A 19229-nucleotide genomic window follows, 5' to 3' on the forward strand; every position below is an offset into this window, starting at 1 on the left:
CTGCAGTCATTTGGCACACTGTGGGTTTGTATTCTAGTACCTCCAATGACTGTGCGATGCAGGTTGTTTTCCATTCTAAAGGTTCAGTGTTGATATTGAGTAATTTCAATTTTTGTCATATTGGGTGTGATTTTGCCACACCAAGGTATCTGTTAATTAGATTTTTACTGGGTAAGTTGCTGAAATGATAGCGACATGGTATGGGAAACACTGCGTCTGAATGAATAAGCAACCAAAATTCAGTCTTTAACTAATAGAATTGAAGGATTGTGACCAGCAGGGGGAACACTAAATCAGCAACTGTGGCCTCACAACGCAGCTTGGAGACCCAGCTCCTATATGTGGGACATACCCAGCTTTGTAGATGAGTGTGAGACTTTCTAACCCGTTCTCTGCTGGCCCTTCACCGCCCATGCCCATTTCTGCACTGTCCATGATGTACAGAACTCTCGAGCTCTCTAATATTGGGACATCTTTGAAATGCTCATGAAGCTCCAAAATAAACGCATTCAAAAGCTTCTTCAACAACATTTTTAAAAAATGTTTTTAATCAGATTTTTCATTTTATACAATACAAAATAAACAGGTCTGTGTAGACCAGATACAATATACAAAGCCAAGCATCTGAAATTACCCTCGAGACCCTACCCCCCCCCCCCCCCCGTTCTTGTTTTAAAAGTTTATTGAGGTTTTACATCTCTACACTATACAGGATCGTATGTACAATTTTCATGTTCCGCTTCCATCGCTCCCCCTTTTTTGTTGGTCGGTCTCCATCTTGGGGCACATATTCTGTCGTACATGCTGTTCGTCCTTTTTCATTTTGGATCTGTTACTGTTGCCCCTATAGCTTTGTTTGAGAGGGGGGGGGGAGGTCCGGCCCCTTCCTTGGTCTTTTCATGTCCCCTCCTGATGTTTCTCTGAGTTCCTTCCTTGCTGCCCCCCTACACTCCTTATTCCTATCTGCTCTGCTTGGTCCAATCTCTCCCTGCCCCCTTCCTATCCACTGCTGGCCTCGAACAGGTCTTGGAACAGGCTGATGAATAGCCCCCAAGCTTGGTATATTTGATCTTCTCCAGATGGAGAAATTCCGACAGGTCTGCTAGCCAATCTTCAGCTGTGAGTGGTGCTGCTGATTGCCAGACAAGGGGGATTCTCCAGTGTGCGGTTACGAAAGCAAAAGCAAGGGAGTTGGCACTCTTTCCCCATATGAAGTTCTGGCTGGCCCGAAACCCCGAAGACTGCCACTCTCTGGCACAGCTCCACCCTCACCCCCCGAAGAAGGCTGTCCAGAACTGACAAGTCTGGAGCAGGCCCAGAACATGTGGGTGTGGTTGGTGGGGACTACTTGGCACCGTTCACAGTTGTCCTCCACCTCCATGAAGAGCCTGTTCATTCAGGTTCTGTTTAGGTGCACTCTATGCACCACTTTGAACTGCATGAGGCTTAGCCTTACGCAGGAGGAGGTGTAATTGGCCCTGCTCAATTCTTAATCCAAAGTCCTCACCCTACCTCCGTCCTTAGATCGTCCTCCCATTTCTGTCTTGCTCCGTCTAGTGACATCCTCGCCCTTTCTAACAGTCATCCGTAAATCTCCCCACAGTTTCTCTTCTCCACCACCTCCAGCAGTTCCTCCAGCATTATGCCACTCGGGGCCTGAGGGTACCCCGTTGTCTCCTTGCGGAGAAAGTTTTTGATTTGTAAATGTTGGAGTTCCTGTCCGTTAAGTAGCTCCAGTCTTTCCATCAGCTCGTCCAGGGTTGCAAGTCTGTCCCCATGTAGAAGTCCCTAATCGCCGGTATCCCCCCGTCCTGTCTCCACTTCTTAAAAGTGGCGTATACCCTGGCCACAGATGGGGACCATGGTGGATACCTCGGTTAAGACAAAGTGCTGTCTCATCTGGTTCCAAGTTTTTAACGTAGTTGCCACCATTGGGCTGGACGTGTACTTTGTGGGGGGATGGAGTGCTGTCGTGTCTAGGGCTTGGAGAGTCTTTCCTGCACAGGAGGAGGACTCCATTTTCACCCATTCCTTGCTCCCATATCCATCCACCCACTCTTTCGGCTGTGGCTGCCCAGTGGTAGCATTGCAGGTTCGGAAGGGCCAGGCCTTTCCAGCCTTTTGCGTCTGACAGAGCGATTGCTAGGGCGAACAGGAATGGAGACAGCAGGCATCCCTGCCTGGTGCCTCTATGCAACTGGAAGTATTCCAAGCTGATGGTGTTGGTCCAAATGCTCACCTTGGGGGCGTTATACAAGAGTTTCACCCACGTGGTGAACTCGTCCCTAGCCCAAACTGCTCCAGTACCTCAGTGAGGTATTTCCATTCGACTCTGTCGCAGGCCTTTTCTGCGTCCAGGGAGGTGATTACCTCTGGTGTTCTCTTCCCAGATGGGGTTAGTATCACATTCTTCGGCCGTCTGATGTTCGCAGTTAGCTGTCTACCCTTGACAAAGTCCGCCTGCTCCTCAGAGGCAACTTCTGGTACACAGTTTCTTGGCCAGGACATTTGTGAGTATTTTCACATCTACGTTGAGCACTGAAATGGGTCTATATGATCCGCATTCCGTTGGTTCTTTGTCTTTCTTGGGTATCAGCGATATGGTGGCTTGCGTTAGCGTAGGGTGCGCTAGCAAGTCTGCAAATATCTCCTGTAGGTGTGGGGTCAGAGCTGATGCAAATTTTTTAGCGAAGTTTGCTGGGAACTGCCTTCCCTGCCTGCAGGAGTTGATGCTCTCCATGAACTCTCCTAGTCCTATTGGTGCTTCCAGCTTCCTTCGCCTATCGTCCCCCACGATTGGCATGTTTAGTCAATCGAGGAACCGTTACATCCCGAGTCTCCGTCAGAGGGCTGAGAGGAGTACAGTCCTAGGTAGAAGGCCTCAAATGCTTAGTTGACCTTTTTTGGTTCGGCCACCAGTCCGCCTCTGCTATCTTTACCTGGGCTATCTCCCTCGTTGGCTCAGCAGCCTTCTCTCCATGGTCATAAAAGGCCCCCCCCTATTTGGCGGCATTAGTGCACTGCCTTCCTGGTGGATAGCCGGTTAAAGTCCATTTGTAGTTTTTCTTCTTTGCCAGAAGCTCTACGGTCAGCGATTTGGAGTATTTTCTGTCAACCTCCAGGATGGAATCGATTAGTTGTTGCTCTTCTCTATCTCTACGAGCCTTGTAGGCTATAATCTCTCCCCTAATTATCACCTTCAGTGCCTCCCAGAACTTGGAAGGTGAGACCTCCCCATTCTGGTGGTTAGTGATGTATTCGCTAATGGCCTGTGATAATTTCTGGCAGAAGACATTGTTAACCAAGTGGTTCCTGTCCAACCTCCATGCGGGGTGTTGAGCACGGCCCATCTCCAACCTCACATCCATGTATTGTGGAGTGTGGTTGGAGATTACAGTCGTGGAGTTTCTGCTCTTACTATGGCAACACCGATTGTCCCACTGCAAAGAAGTTGATACAGGTATATCTTGTCCACAGGTGGAAATAACGAGAAGTCCTGACCAGGGTGTAGGAACTGCCATGGGTCCACTGCCCCGATCTGCTCGAATGCTCGCAGTTCCCTAGCCATGCCTGTCGTCTTCCCCGTTCTGGGGTTTGATCAGTCTGTCAATGGGTCCTGTACAGAGTTAAAGTCTGGGATTTCCACCATGGTCGTCTTTATAAAACCTGCGACGTCCCAGTTGGACGCGTACACGTGTACCAGAACTACGGTGCCCTGTCTAAGACACCGCTGACCGTCCCCCTGGGTCCGTAACCATCCTTCTCGCCATAAACATGTCCTCTTACTATTCATATGGCTACTCCCCCAACTCTCGTCCTCTATCATGAATGGACGTCTGTCCCACCCAGCCCTTCCTTACCCGCAGTCGGTCCTTCTCCCTCCGATGCATTTCTTGAAAGACGACTATGTCTGCTTTCAAACTTCTCAAAGGGGCGAAGACTGTAAATCTTTTCACTGGGCCATTAAATCCCCTAACATTTTTGGTGACTATCCTGGTGGGGAGTTTCTGTCCCTCCCCTTCCTGCGGAATCAACCATACTTACCTGGTGGCATGCCACTACACTCCAGGGTTTACCTTTGTCCAGGCAGCACCTAATGTGGCTGCCAACTGTCTGTATGCCATATAGGTAAACCCCGACACTCCCGGATTTCCCTACTTCCCTTTATTTAGGGACCCTCCAAGGTGACTGCATGTGGCACCATCTTGTACCTTAAACCTGCATCTTACCTGTTGAAGACAATCTGAGACCCATCCCTTTCCTTGAATTCCCCTTGTGTTCTTTCCCCCCCCCCCTTTCTCATCCCTGCTACCCCCCCCCCCCCCCCCCCCCAAACATCCCAACTCCCCCTAACATTTCCTATCCCTGCCACCATGGTTCTCCCCCGCCCCCAAGACACTACTCCCTCCCTGCTGGGAGGTGCGCCCCCCCCCCCCCCCCCCCCCATTGCTGTCACACTTCCAACACTAGCTTTTCCTGCTGGTGTAGTGCCCTGCCCCCGCACCCCCGGGGCTGATCTTACCCATTTCCCATGCCCGCTAAATATCTGCTTCCTCTGTCTTTGCCTCATCTTCTATTGGGTTCCACTGCCCTTGCCCTTCCTGTGGTCTGATCTATCGGATCAAAGCGAGGCAGTACAGACCCACGCAAACATAGTGTGCATCCATCATAGTTTCTCCCCTCTTTCCTCTTCTGCTTCAACCTCAGCGTTGCCTTGCCTGCCCCTTGTCTAGGCCGTTCGTCTGAGCAAACTCGTCCGCCTCTGCCGGGGTGTTGAAATAATGGTCCTTATTTTGGACATGGCCCAGAGCCTGGCTGGGAACAGCATTCCAAATCTCACTCTGCTCCTGGATAGGGATGCTTACGCCTGGGTGAACTCGGCCCTGCGCTTTGCCGAGTCTGTCCTAGTGTCCTGGTGGACACGAGTTCCATGTCCTTCCCAGATGCTCGCCTTCGTCTGCCATGCCCATCACAAGATCCCCTCTCAATCTATAACGATGCAGTTTTACGATTATTGCCCTTGGTTGTTTCCTGAAGCTTTGGGCTTCGGTCGGAGCGATCTGTGTGCCCTGTCAATATCCAGCGGATTCGGGAAGCTGTCTCTCCTGACTAGACTGCCCATCGGGTTCCTGTCCTTGATTCCCTCTGGCAGACCCACGATCAGGATATTCTGGTGTCAGGACCTATTCTCCTGGTGTTCAACTTTTCCCTTCAACCTCCCCTGGGTCACCACCAACCTTTTGACCTCGGCCTCCGGAGTGAAAATCCTATCGCTCTGGTCCGTCAACACCTTTTCCAGCTGAGGATCGTCTTCCCCTGAGCTTCTAGCTCCTTCCCCAGTCCATCGATTGCTGCCTGCATGGCGACCAACCTCACTGTCACTGCCACATTGCCATCCACCTCAATTTCCACTTTTATTGCCTCCCTCCTCACCGTCAGTTCCTTCATCAGGAACGTCTTCCATCCATCTCCAGGTTTTGCAGGGGAGGCTGTTGTTCGGGTGGCCGGGGACCCCTTGCTTCGTAGGTCCACAAACTCATCCACCCGCTCCTCATAGCCTTTGCCTCCGTTTCAGTCATCTCTGCGGCCTCTGGTGCTCCCGTTTCCTGGCATGCTGATTCTGTCCTTTCCCAATTGTGGGTGAGTTATGACAGAATCCTCGGGTTAATTTCAACTAAAAGTGCCTATTTGGCTATGTTCTGGAGGAAAGCCACCTGATGTGCGTCAGCTCAGCACATCACTGTCCCACTTGAACAAATACAACCCTCTTAAGTGGTCATAAAATTGCCAAGATCAATAAACACAATCCTCTTGTCATCTGTGTCATTTGATTTGATTTGATTCATTGTCACTTGTACCGAGGTACAGTGAAAAGTATTGTTCTGGTTACAGTCCAGACAGATCGTTCCATACATGAAAAAACATGGGACACACATAAATACACATGTAAATACATAGACGCAGGCATTGGGTGACGCACACAGGAGTGTAGTACTACTCAGTAGAGAAGATGTGTGAAGAGATTCAGTCCATAAGAGGATCATTCAGGAGTCTGGTAACAGCGGGGAAGAAGCTGTTTTTCAACCTGTTAGTGTGTGCTCTCAGACTTTTGTATCTCCATAACCCCTGCTGAGTTGAATCCATTAGTGGGATATGGAACTCAGCCAAGCATTCATGATAGGATTTAATTGCACAGCAGTAAAAAAAATACCATCAGATTTTAATACATCAGAACAGTTGGAATCAGTGGAAGATCTTGGCCATTTATTCAAACTTAAAAACAGGAGAGCAATTGTAATAATAACAATCTTTATTACTGTACAAGTAGACTTACATTAACACTGCAATGAAACTACTGTGAACATCGCCCAGTCACCACACTCCCGCGCCAGTTCGGGTACAATGAGGGAGAATTTACAATGTCCAATTCACCTAACAGCATGTCTTTGGGGACTTATGGGAAGAAACCGGGGCGCACGGAGGAAACCCACGCAGACACTGGGAGAATGTACAAACTCCACACAGACAGTGACCCAAGCCAGGAATCAAACCCAGGTCCCTGGCACTGTGAAGCAACAATGCTAACCACTGTGCTACCGTGCTGCCCATGTCTGAGCTGTCATTCAATTAATAGATTAAATCCTGGGACAGACGACAAGTCAAATCTGGATATGAATACTGTTCAATGCAGGAAGCCTCTTTATCAATTCATACTGTACTCTAATGCATCTGAACGCTTTTCCACTTTCACGATCACTTACCGTAAAAGAACTAAGACCCATCATTAATTATTGCATTAAAAGCATATTTAACTTAGAGAGCATTATGGGCAGCATGGTGGCACAGTAGTTAGCACTGCTGCCTATTGATCTGAGGACTCTGGTTCAATCCTGGCTCTGGGTCACTGTGTGGAATTTGCACATTCACCCCCACAACCCAAAGATGTGCAGGTTGGGTGGATTGACCATGTTAAATTGCCCTTTAATTGGGAAAAAAATAATTGATTGCTCTAAATTTATATTTAAAAAACTCAAGAGTATTATGACATGAAGTTTTCAAAGCATCTTGAACTTGCCTGTCAAAAGTTGCTGACCCCAAACCAGAGTTTACGACTCATCTGAGCAGTCATAAACAAAGTTGCCTAGCAAAACGGGCCCAACTCATCACAACTATTCCGGAGGGGAGTTGGGGTGCTGAAAAATGCCAAACCTGCAATACAGCCAACCCACGTAGCTGCTGTGGTGAGCTCACAATCAGTCCCCTTCCCCATACCAATCAAAATAGCCAGGAAATAAGGGGTGGATCCTCTACATGGAGAACCTATATGCCTCATTTACACATGTCTAATGTCAGGATAGGAAAATCAGCCCATAGACTGGCAGCGTGGTGACACAGTGGTTAACGCTGCTGCCTCTCAACGCCCAGGATCTGGATTCAATTCTGGCCTTAGCTGACTGTCTATGTGGAATTTGCACATTCTCCCCTTGTCTGCAAGGGTTTCCTCAGAATTCTCTGGTTTCCTCCCACAGTCCAAAGATGTGCAGATTAGGTGGGGTTACAGAGGTGGGGTGGGGGAATGGGCCTATGTAGGGTGCACCTTCAGAGGGTTGGTGCAGACTTGATGGGCCGAATGGCCTCCTTCTGCACTATAGGGATAATATGGATTCTAAACTGATGACAAGACTACTTTCTGTGGTGAGCTCGGTTAAAATTTACTGTGGCAATACAGAAACTGCACACTATTCAATGCATTGCAGTGATGTGGCAGACAGTGAGATGAGTTTGGAAAGTTACTATCGGAATGTGGCGCAACTTGGACAATAATGTTTGCATATTTGTCATTAACTGCATTTGCCAGGTCAGCACGGCACAGTGGTTAGCACTGCTGTCTCACGGCGCCGAGGTCCCAGGTTCGATCCCGGCTCTGGGTCACTGTCCATGTGGAGTTTTCACATTCTCCCCGTGTATACGTGGGTTTCGCCCCCACAACCCAAAGATGTGCAGGGTAGGTGGATTGGCCACGCTAAATTGTCCCTTAATTGGAAATAATGAATTGGGTACTCAAAAAAATTTTAAAAACTGAATTTGCCTCTTACTGAAGTTGCTGTGCCGTTTGCACATAAACAATGGAGATTGGCATTAGCATTTCACTGGTCTTTTAACAATAAAAGCTGATCCATCATAACCATTTCAAAATTACTGCAAAGCGGAGTTCTATTCTGTCCCATTGCCCTGCTCCCTGCCGCCCTCCACCCGCAATCTCTGAGAAATGGTTGAAAAGTCAAAAGCAGTACAAGAATTCAGATTACAGATTAATAATGAAATCTGAGAACTGCTTGGAAAGTTATGAACTCTAACCATGGTCTCGACTTGAATATTCTCCATTCACCAGTGCAAGTAATGGATCAAATTATTTGCGAAATGCAATAAAACCTTCGCGTTATTTTGGTTATCATTTGGTGTATTTAAAAATTGATTTACCCCCACCATACATTGCTCCAATACAGTGCAAGTTTATTTCAAGTTGAAAATTAACTGAGCATTCTTGCACTGCTGCATCACAACGCCGAGGACCCAGGTTCGATTCCGGCCTCGGGTCACTGTCCGCGTGGAGTATGTACATTCTCCCCGTATCTGCTTGGGTCTCACCTCCACAACACAAAGATGTGCAGGGTAGGTGAATTGGCCATATCCTTTTATTAAAACAGTAAAAAATATGAATTTGCCATGCTAAATTGCCCCTTAATTGGGAAAAAAAATGATTGGGTGCTTTAATTTATGAAAATAAAACTCCGCATTCTTGTTTGCTGGTCAATGGAATTAAGTTTTAAAAAAATAATTCTCAAATCAGGTGAGATACTTTATTGATTCTTGTGTTAATTTGAGTCTGCAACGTACTTTGTGTCTAATCACAATTGCGATTCAGGTCACTGATATTAAGTGTAGAGCAATCATAAGCTCATCATTGAGCTATTCAGTTCCGTGTGACTCCCATCAGCTTGTTTTCAATTCATTAAGTGAGTTTGAAATGAATTGATAACTTGAGATGGACAGCTAAATATATTCAGTTTGTCGAAGGCAAATAATGTAAATGTGTATGGCAAAATGCATTCTAAAGCTTAAAGATCATACAATTATAACAAACTTTAAAGAAACACCAAGGAGTTGTTTAATATCTTCATCAAGGTCTAGTCTGGATCACTGGACACCATCACCTTAATTCGCCAGTCTCCTTTTTTTATTCACCTATTTAACTTTATTATTTTTCCCTTATGCCGAAAGGTCGTCACCACTTCTAATCTTATCTGACAAGTTACTATACACGAGTTGTTCTCCCAAGCCATGGACAAGATCGAGTGCAGTCTTCAGGTGAAGCGGGGATAGGGGGTTGGAATAATTAGACCAGGGCATGAGGTCACTGTTACAGACCCCTGGTCAGCTCTCAACAGTAGCTAAGAGGCTGAACCAGAGCCATAACGTTTTTAAAGTTTTAAAACGGTGCGGAAAGAGCAATAATTTAAGAAATGGAGCTTGGTTATTTTATAAACAAACTTTTATTAAAGGAAAAGAGAACAACTTTTAAACTTCGATCCTAACACTAACAAATTACATGTAGGTTCTTGACCTTAACATACAAGTTCCCATTAAACAGTACAGCAAATAAATACATACAACTCCCATTCCACCTACACTGCCAGGCAAAGATGATACTTGTATTTACGAAGCAATTCTCTGCTGTAAGTCAAAATCCTTCAGAACCCTTTTCAAAAGCCTGTATTTGGAGCAGCTTCTTTCATATTTTTATTCACATTTTTCAAATTTTATACATAAATAATAACACAAAACAATAAACTAAACCTCCCTACCCTCCATGTGACAGAGCCCCCAACAGAGAGACCACCCCCCCACACACACACCTAACAACTAATGGTGAGCAGCTACAGAATAAATTGCCATCCTTGGTAGAACCCCTCAATTGTCCCCCTCACGGTGTACTTAACTTTCTCAAGATATAAAATTCCATAATGTCCCCCAGCCATATAGAGGCTCTGGGTGACTTTTTTAATCCTTCGCCCTGGACCTGTTCCAAACAGGTCTTTCTCTCTCTCTCTCTCTCTCTCTCTCTCTCTCTCTCTCTCTCTCTCTCTCTCTCTCTCTCTCTCTCTCTCTCTCTCTCTCTCTCTCTCTCTCTTAGTTCCACCCAGTTCTCACAAAAGAACAGAGCCATGCTACTGACATGCAACTAGCCTCCCATTGGCAGACAAAGAGGCCATCAAACTCTGTAATGGGCTAATAGCTAGTCAGACATAAATGTCCCGAAGGACAATGGATCTCAAGTGACTCGCCCTTGCTGAACCGGGCCATCCTGTGTCTTCCCAATAACAAGTTTAAGTCTGAATGGGATAATGTAACTCGTGCCAGGTGTGGGTGTATCCATCTGACTCTGTGTTAGCAGGTTTTTCAACCCCCCCCCCCCCCCCCCCCCCCCCCCCCAAGTCTGTTTAACCAATTGCCTGCTACATTGGGGCATCATTTCTAAACCCAATTTCTTAATATCTCCCTTGTGTAACACATCAATCAGCCCCCATTTTAAAGTAGTCAGTATTGCCCTTAATTTTAAATATTTGTTTTAGTAGTTCAAAGGCAAAACTGGCATGGCAGAGTTGGTTAGAGCTTAGGAATTGCCTGTGCAATATAATCTATTGTATTCAGGAAGATCAGATTTGACACAGTGTGTAGTTAAAGGAACGTTGTTTGAAGATTTTGTCAAGTAGAACAAACCAACATAATTGTCTGTTTCATTTCTCCCCGACACTTACTCTTTCCCCAATTTTTCCATTTTGTTTAAAAATTTTGTCCTCATTGCATTGATTTTTTTTTGTGCTTTGCCAGTATTTTGATTTGTGCTTGCTTTCTTTAAGCATTTATTTTCTTTTTCTTGACCTCTTGTGAACTGTTGTTTCATTTTGTACAGTCCAGTGTGGGATCCTTTTCATGGAGGCTTGGTGGAGTACTTTTTTTGCATACTTTTTCCTTTTTGAGGTGTCACTTTCAGTCCTCAACTCAAAATATGTTTGTGTAAGCTACACATTCAAGTACTTATGTTTCTTGTTTTCCCATGCAACATTAATTGCAACATATACTTGTGCATTATGTTAGCAGGTAGGGGGAAATTTTAACCTAAGTTACACATTGGGAAACTGGATTGATCAGATCCAATCCTGATTGTTTTTTCCTCAGTGGAAAGTAAATGTGCAGCATGCCTATTAGGCAGCTGATCTGACCACAAGTTCTCAGTGGGTGAGATAGATATAATTTATTCCTGTTGCATATGTGCCATGTAATATCTGTGAGAATTAGCATGATAATGTCAGAGTGCCTCTAGGGATGCTTCCTAAATGTCAATTCTTGCTATTCGAACTTTTTGATTTTGCTGCACTGTCATGTGTGTTATATATGTTTTTATTTATATTTTCAGTGAAAGATAAAGCAGACATACTTTTACAAGTTGATGAACTCTTAACCATCAAGGATGAACTAACTTCACAGGTAATAGCGGCAATTACAAATTGTTGAACGTATCTTAGTGTTTTATTTTTACATTTAGAGTACCCAATTCATTTTTTTCCAATTCGCGGGCAACTTAGCATGGGCAATCCACCTACCCTGCACATCTTTGGGTTCTGGGGATGAAACACACGCAAACATGAGGAGAATGTGCAAACACCACACAGACAGTGACCCAGAGCCGGGATCGAATCTGGGACCTCGGCGCCGTGAGGCAGCAGTGGTACTCACTATGCCACCGTGCTGCCCTATATCTCTGTAGTGTTAACCAAGTTTTAATAATCGCACACAAGTGATCTGCTTAACACAAGGAAATATAGAGAAGTAGCCTGAGTTAACTACATGTTGCTCTATTGTATCACTTCATCTCTTTTGGTTGAGATTAAAAACATGATGTTGGAGTGGGAGGTTTTATTTGAATAAGGAATACACTCGCTGATGTATAGAGAACTACATTTGGCCTCTGACCTACAGTAAGTAGTGGAAACTCACCATTTATCATCCTCAGAAGTGTCTGCATGTGGATGCCTGTAAGAATAAAATCAGATTTAATTTTTGATGCCTCTTAAGACAAACAGATCAGGGGTTCTCAACCTGGGGTTTGCAGTGAGATTTTAAGGGGTCTGCCAGTGGCTCCCTCTCTTCACCCAGCCAATCTCCAAAAGTTGCACTATGCAGGACGCAGAATTCCAGCCCCAAATCACAGGTTGACACCAACACAGTATCACTTTGTCATTGACCTGCAGAGGATGTGAGGAACCAGAAATTCCACTTGCCACTTGGGAGCTCATGGTCATTAGTCCAGTATCATTCTTTTGTTTAAAAATTTAGAGTACACAATTCTTTTCCAATTAAGGGCCAATTTAGCATGGCCAATCCACCTACCAGGCACATCTTTGGGGTTTGGGGCTGAGACCCACACAGGCATGGGGAAAATGTGCAAACTCTACATGGACAGTGACTCGGGGCTGGGATCGAACCCGGGTCCTCAGCGCCGTCAGGCAGCAGTGATTTTTTTTTTAAAAGTCTACTTTATTACAAATGTGTATCAAACCAGGTTACAGCAAATAAAAGCCCCGGGAAACATACTTCTCAACAATCAACTATACAGTCTGTACAGATTTTTCCCAATTTTCTCCCTGTCCCACGATGAACATCTCCTCAAACACGGTCACAAACATCCCCCACCTTTCCTCAAACCCTCCTGAAGAGCCCCTTAACTCATACTTTACCTTCACTAATTGCAGGAAGTCGTACAGGTCACCCAACCAAGCCGCTGCCCCCGGTGGCGATGCCAGCCGCTACTCCAGCAAAATTCTCCACCGTGCAATCGGAGAGGCGAAGGCCACAACATTGGCTTTCCTCCTCTCCATGAAACCCCAAATATCACCAACAACGGGTCCGGGTCCACCTCCTCCTCCATTATGTTGGTTAAGACGGCGAACACTCCTGCCCAGAATCTTCCCAATTTTTCACAACCCGAGTCATATGCACCCTTTAACTGTATCAGGCTCATCCTTGTACAAGAGGAGGCCCCATTTAACGTATGCAGTGTCTCATTCCGTAATCCCCAATTAATCACCCCTCCCAACTCTGCTTCCCATTTCTCCTTGATCTTCACCACCCGCTCGCCTCCTTGCTCCCCCAGCCACTTGTATATATCCCCAATTCTTCCCTCCTCTTCCACACCCGGAAGCAGCAGTCACTCCAGCAGGGTGCATCCCGGCAACCTAGGGAACCCCCTCCAGACCTTGCGCGCAAAGTCCCTAACCTGCAGATACCTGAATTCACTCCCCCTTGTCAGCTCTACCCTCTCCCATAGCTCCTCCAAACTGGAGTGAACCCTTCCTTCAAATACAGATCCCTCACTTCACCAGCCCCATTTCCCTCCACCTCCTGTATAAACAATCCATTCCCCCCCCCCGGCTCAAACCCATGATTCTCTCACAGCGGCGTGTCTGACAGCAGTGCTAACCACTGTGCCGCCCTTTTCAGTCCAGTATCATGATACCAGAGAGACCGCATCCAATCTCAGCTGGTGCATTCCGCTTCGGGCATCGATAATGGGAAAGAAGGGAAGTGCGAGTTGGTACAATTGTTAATGTTATCGACTTTGTAACTCTTATCAGCTCCAGTGACAGTCTACCCACCTCTAACAGAATGCTAACAGCACAAGCGATCCCCAGTGAACAATGAATGTGAAATACACCTGTGTTCGTTTAAGTCAACCCACTTTTTGATAGATTTGTTGCTGAACACCAACAAGTTTTACATAGAATCATAGAATTTACAGTGCAGAAGGAGGCCATTCGGCCCATCGAATCTGCACTGGCCCTTGGAAAGAGCATCCTACCCGAGCCCACATTCCACCCTATCCCCGTAACCCAGCAACCCCACCTAATTTTTTTGACACTAAGGGCAATTTAGCATGGCCAATCCACCTAACCTGCACATCTTTGGACTATTTGAGGAAACCAGAGCACCCGGAGGAAACCCACGCAGGTACGGGGAAAACATGCAGACTCCACACAGACAGTGATCCATGCCGGGAATCGAACCTGGGACCCTGGAGCTGTGAAGCAACTGTGCTACCGTGCTGCCCTGTTTTACCAACATTAAACAAAAATAATAAATAATGTGTAACAAAGGGTTCATGGAATTTTGTAACATGGAAAGGAAGGAAAAAGGATGCGCATTCCTGACAAAAATGAGGTTATTTAATGGCCACTTGAGGGTGGAAAATGCCAATAAAACGTAAAGAAAGCAACTACAGAACTTTGGAGTGAGAAGAAAAAATGTGCACGGGCCGCATGGTGGCACAGTGGTTAGCCTCACAATGCCAGGGACTTGGGTTCTATTCCCGGCTGGGTCACTGTCTGTGTGGAGTTTGCAAGTTCTCCCCAAGTCTGTGTGGGTTTCCTCCGGGTGCTTTGGTTTCCTCCCGCAGTTCAAATATGTGCAGGTTAGATGGATTGCCCATGCTAAATTGTTCTTTAAAGTCCAACGGCGTGCAGGTTACGTGGAGTTATAGAGATAGGATGCGGAGGATCGGTGCAGACTCAATGAGCTGAAATGCCTCCTTCTGTACTGCAGGAATTCTATATTCTAATACAAATCAATAATGTTGGCTCAGCAGTCGAAAAGTGCTGATTGTTCAGATATCCCAATGGATGAGCTTATGCCACTTACGTACTGATAACATTGTGACGTCATATGTTTGTTTATTCTCTTTGCCTAGGTTACTGGTCTGCATGCAGCTCTGGAACAAGAAAAATCCAAGGTCAAGCTACTACAGGCAGAGCTAACAAAATTTCAGGTAAAATGCTTACCAAAGTGATCTGTCTTTTTAACATTGCGGATAGGTAACAACTGTTTGAATAACATTGTGCTTTCTCTCCTATTGCTTAACAAGCCTCTACTTTATATTGTTAATGCCTCCTAATTCTTTGGATGCAATGAATTATGGACTTTCTGCTTCTCATCTGATAGTTCTCATAGTTATTCTGTCTCTGGGAAAGGTAAACATGCTGATAGCTTATGTTACAGTTGTATGGCCATCTTGTATCGCAGAAGATAAAGAGCAAAGCGAGAACAAATACTTAGCAGAAGAATCATGACCACTGCATTAATTATTCCCCAAAGCCTTGTTAGAGCTTATGAAAAACACTTCTGTGCAAAGGTAAAGCCTCTCCAGGGAGGCGGTTACTGATCTCTTGTTGCATTCTGAATGATGAGCTTCAGGAATCGTCTTCAGTCAGTACTGTTGACATCAGGGGAACAATTCTCCATTTTTATACCACTTGCTTCCAGGCCAAAACAGGGGACAATCTGGTTGCTAATCAGACATGTAAAGCAGGTGCCTTATGCAAAGTTTCATGTGCATATTTCTTTTTTTTTAAAATCTTTTTATTGACATTTTCAACATTATGTACAATCATGTTTATTTATTGTACAGTGTTATGCAAAAAGGCTTTTATCTTAACTTTATTTACAGATTGCTGCCTTCTAGTTTGGCGTTCCCCCCCCCCCCCCATTTCCCTAACCTCTCACCGTCTCCCCTCGCCCACCCCCCTTGCTATCCTCCCTGGTCAATTCGGGAGTTTCTTTTTTTCTGGTGGATGAGTTTGGGGGAGGGGGGGGTGTGAGGGTATGAGTTCGCCCACCCTACCTCCCCTCCATGTTGTCCCTCTTTGCCCATCTCAGACTCTCTGCCCTCCCCCCTGGATTGTGCGTTCCTGGCATTGCTCCTTGTCTTTGGTTGTTGCTGGCCTCAAACAGGTTTTGGAACAGACCGACAAGTTTCTCCCATGCACTAAGGAAGCCTTCCTCCGACCCTCAGATGACATATTTTATCCTCTCCAGGTGGAGAAATTCCAAAAGGTCAGCTAGCCAGTCTGCAGCTGTGTTAATAGCCAGCCGAGCAGGATACTCTGGCATGCGGTTAGTGAAGCAAAAGCTAGGGCATCGGCCCTCTTCCCCATGTATAGCTCTGGCTGCTCTGATACCCCAAAGATTGCCACTATCGGGGATGGATTCACCCTCGCCCCCACAACCTTGGATATTCCCTCGGAGAAGTATGTCCAGAACCCAGCAAATTTGGGACAAGCCCAGAACATGTGTGTGTGGTTGGCCGGGCCCCTCTGGCACCGTTCGCATTTACCCTCCACCTCCGGGAAGAACCTGCTCATTCGGGTTCTGGTCAGGTGCGCTCTGTGCACCACTTTGAACTGCATGAGGCTGAGCCTTGCGCAGGAGGAGGTTGTGTTGGCCCTCTCAGTGCCTTACTCCAGAGTCTCCACCCCACTTCTGTCCCCAGTTCGTCTTCCCATTTCCGTCTGGTCCCGTCCAGTGATCTTTGGGCTCTGTCCAGTAGCTGTCCACATATTTTCCCACAGAGTGCCCCCTCCTTACGATCTGTGGTCATCAGGTCCTCCAATAGTGTAGTCTCCGGGCCCTGGGTATCCTATTGTCTCTTTGCGGAGGAAATGTTAATTTTGTAAGTGTCCTATTTCCTGTCCTTTCGGCAATTCCCATTCAGCTGTCATTTTGATCAGCGTAGCTAGTCTGTGTCCTACGTAGAAGTCCGTAACTATCAGTGTTCCCCCGTCCGGTCTCCATTTCTAAACGTTGTGTCTAGCATGGCTGGTGGGAATCTGTGGTTACCAAAGATGGGGGACATCCCGGTCAGCCCGAAATGGTGTCTTAGCTGGTCCCACGTTTTCAGTGTGTCCATTACCACTGGGCTCGATGTGTATTTCACCGAGGGAGATGGGAGCGCTGCAGTGGCCAGGGCCCCAGAGGATCATTCCCTTGCAGAAGGCCTCCTCCATCAGCACCCACTCCGAGTTGGGCTCGTGCACCCATCCCCTCACCCTCTCCACTATTGCTGTCCAGTGGTAATATTGCAGGTTTGGTAGTGCCAGCCCCCCCATTTGTGGATCTGTGTCCAGTCCCTGGCTGTTTGGACCCCCAGGTAACGGAATCTGTTTGGGGCTATTTTGAACGGGAGTCCCTCCAGCTCTGTCCCTCCCCTGTTTGGCTTCACTGGGAATGCCTCACTCTTGCCCAGGTTGAGTTTGTAACCTGAGATGGTTCCGAACTCTTTTAGGATGTGTAGAATTGTTTTCAGTCCTTCCTGTGGCTTTGAGAGGTACAGGAGCAGGTCATCCGCAGAGAGTGAAACTCTGTGCCCTTTATCTCCTCTTTGGATGTCCTTCCAGTTTTTCGTACCCCTTGGGCTATCGCCAGGGGTCCGATTGCTAATGCAAACAGGAGTGGGGACAGTGAGCATCCTTGCCTTGTGCCTCTTTGTAACTGGAAGTATTCAGAGCTGGTGGTGTTGGTTCGAACGCTCGCCTTGGGAGTATTGTACAGGAGTCTCACCCAGGTGGTGAATCCTGCTCCTAGCCCAAAACGTTCCAGTACCTCGAGGAGGTACTTCCATTCGACTCTGTTGAAGGCCTTTTCTACGTCCAGGGCGATGAGCACTTCTGGTATTCATATGCATATTTCTGTTCTGAACAGCACCTATAATCCGAAAGGCAGCATCTTGCACACCCTCTGAGGTGTAATTGATAATGCACAAAACGGACTTCCGGTGGCGTCCGTGGAGTGAGGTCGCCTATTTGGTTGCTCCTGCTCATGGTGGACTTTTGGGACCTTTTTCCTCGACGTATGGGGGATTTGAATGGTAAAATTGGAGGCTGGTGAAGAAGAGAAGAAGAATTCCCCACCAGTTTATGGAGTCGTGGATCAGAAGTGGTCTGCAAAGAAGAGATTGTTGGACAAAGAAGGGAGTGGAGTCAGCGGCACAGGAAAGCATGGCGGAGGCTCAGGGACTGGGATTGCCGGCCCAGTGGTCAACGGAACAGCTGGTGAACTTCCTCCAGGAGAGCTTTGCCAAGCAAAGGCAAGAGTACCTAGACCCGATGAAGACGGGGATTGACCGGGTGGAGCAAAGATTGGAACCCCAGGGACAGGCGATCAAGAAGGTGGAAGAGGCGGTGGCTAAGCACGAGGACCAGCTAACTGCAATGGAGGTGGAGATGGGGTTGATGAGGGACCACCAGAAAAGGTGCAAGAGAAGTTGGAGGATTTGGAGAACAGGTCGCGCAGGCAGAACTTGAGGATCGTTGGTCTCCCGGAGTGTATTGAGGGATCGGATGCAGGGCCATACGTGGCGCGCGTGCTCAAGAAGCTGATGGAAGAAGGTGCGTTTACTTAGCCCTTGGCAGTGGACAGGGCGCATAGAGCGCTTATGAGGAAGCCGCGGATGAAGGAGTCATCGTGGGTGATAATCGTGAGGTGGGCCAGGAAGACGAGGAGCTGCAAATGGGAAGGCTGCGTATTTACCAGGACTTGGCTGCGGAACTGGCTAAGAGAAGGGCGAGCTTCAACAAAGTAAAATCGGCCCCCTTTAGGAAGGGGGTGAAGTACGGCTGCACGGTGGCGCAGTGGGTTAGCCCTGTTGCCTCACGACACCAAGTTCCAGGTTCGATCTCGGCTTTGGGTCACTGTCCGTGTGGTGTTTGCACATTCTCCCCGTGTTTGCGTGGGTTTCGCCCCCACAACCCAAAAGATGGGCAGGGTAGGTGGATTGGCCATGCTAAATTGCCCTTAATTGGAAAAAAATAATTGCGTAATCTAAATTTTAAAAAAGGAATGGGGTGAAGTTTGTCATGCTGTACCCAGCTCGTTTGTGGGTCATCTATGGAGGTCAAGAACTCTATTTCGCATTGTCGGAGGAGACGATGAACTTTGTGAAAGACGGGACTGGCAGGTGATGGAGGACATTGAACTTGGGGATGGGTAATTCTGTACTTGTGCTGCTTACTTTCTTTTCTTTTTGGGTTTTATATGTATTGGTTTTGTACCAGGTTTTGGGTGTTGTTTGTGGGTTAACATTGCTCTAATTGAAATGAAAAATGAAATGAAAATCACTTATTGTCACAAGTAGACTTCAATGAAGTTACTGTGAAAAGCCCTTAGTCGCCACATTCCGGCGCCTGTTCGGGGAGGCTGGTACAGGAATTGAACCCGCACTTATGGCCTGCCTTGGTCTGCTTTAAAAGCCAGCCATTTAGCCCAGTGTGCTAAACCAGCCCCCAGATGGTGGGTGGAATTGGGGATGGTGGGTGGAATTTTCTTCTTTGTGTTTTTTG

At 46.9% G+C, this 19229-nt stretch overlaps 1 protein-coding gene across 1 annotated transcript in view; it reads left to right on the forward strand.

Annotated features, from left to right (window-relative positions):
* The window catches only part of gkap1 (G kinase anchoring protein 1), a gene marked incomplete at its 5' end in the record, with an annotated part of 79303 nt that overhangs the window by 40137 nt on the left and 19937 nt on the right, over nt 1–19229 (forward strand). Inside the window, 2 exons of the mRNA XM_038804878.1 lie at nt 11480–11550; nt 14807–14884. Of these exons, the coding sequence (XP_038660806.1) occupies nt 11480–11550; nt 14807–14884 (149 nt within the window). The remainder of the gene's footprint in view (nt 1–11479; nt 11551–14806; nt 14885–19229) is intronic.

The sequence above is a fragment of the Scyliorhinus canicula genome, chromosome 8 (genome assembly GCF_902713615.1).
Source record: "Scyliorhinus canicula chromosome 8, sScyCan1.1, whole genome shotgun sequence".
NCBI classification, from domain to species: Eukaryota; Metazoa; Chordata; class Chondrichthyes; order Carcharhiniformes; family Scyliorhinidae; genus Scyliorhinus; species Scyliorhinus canicula.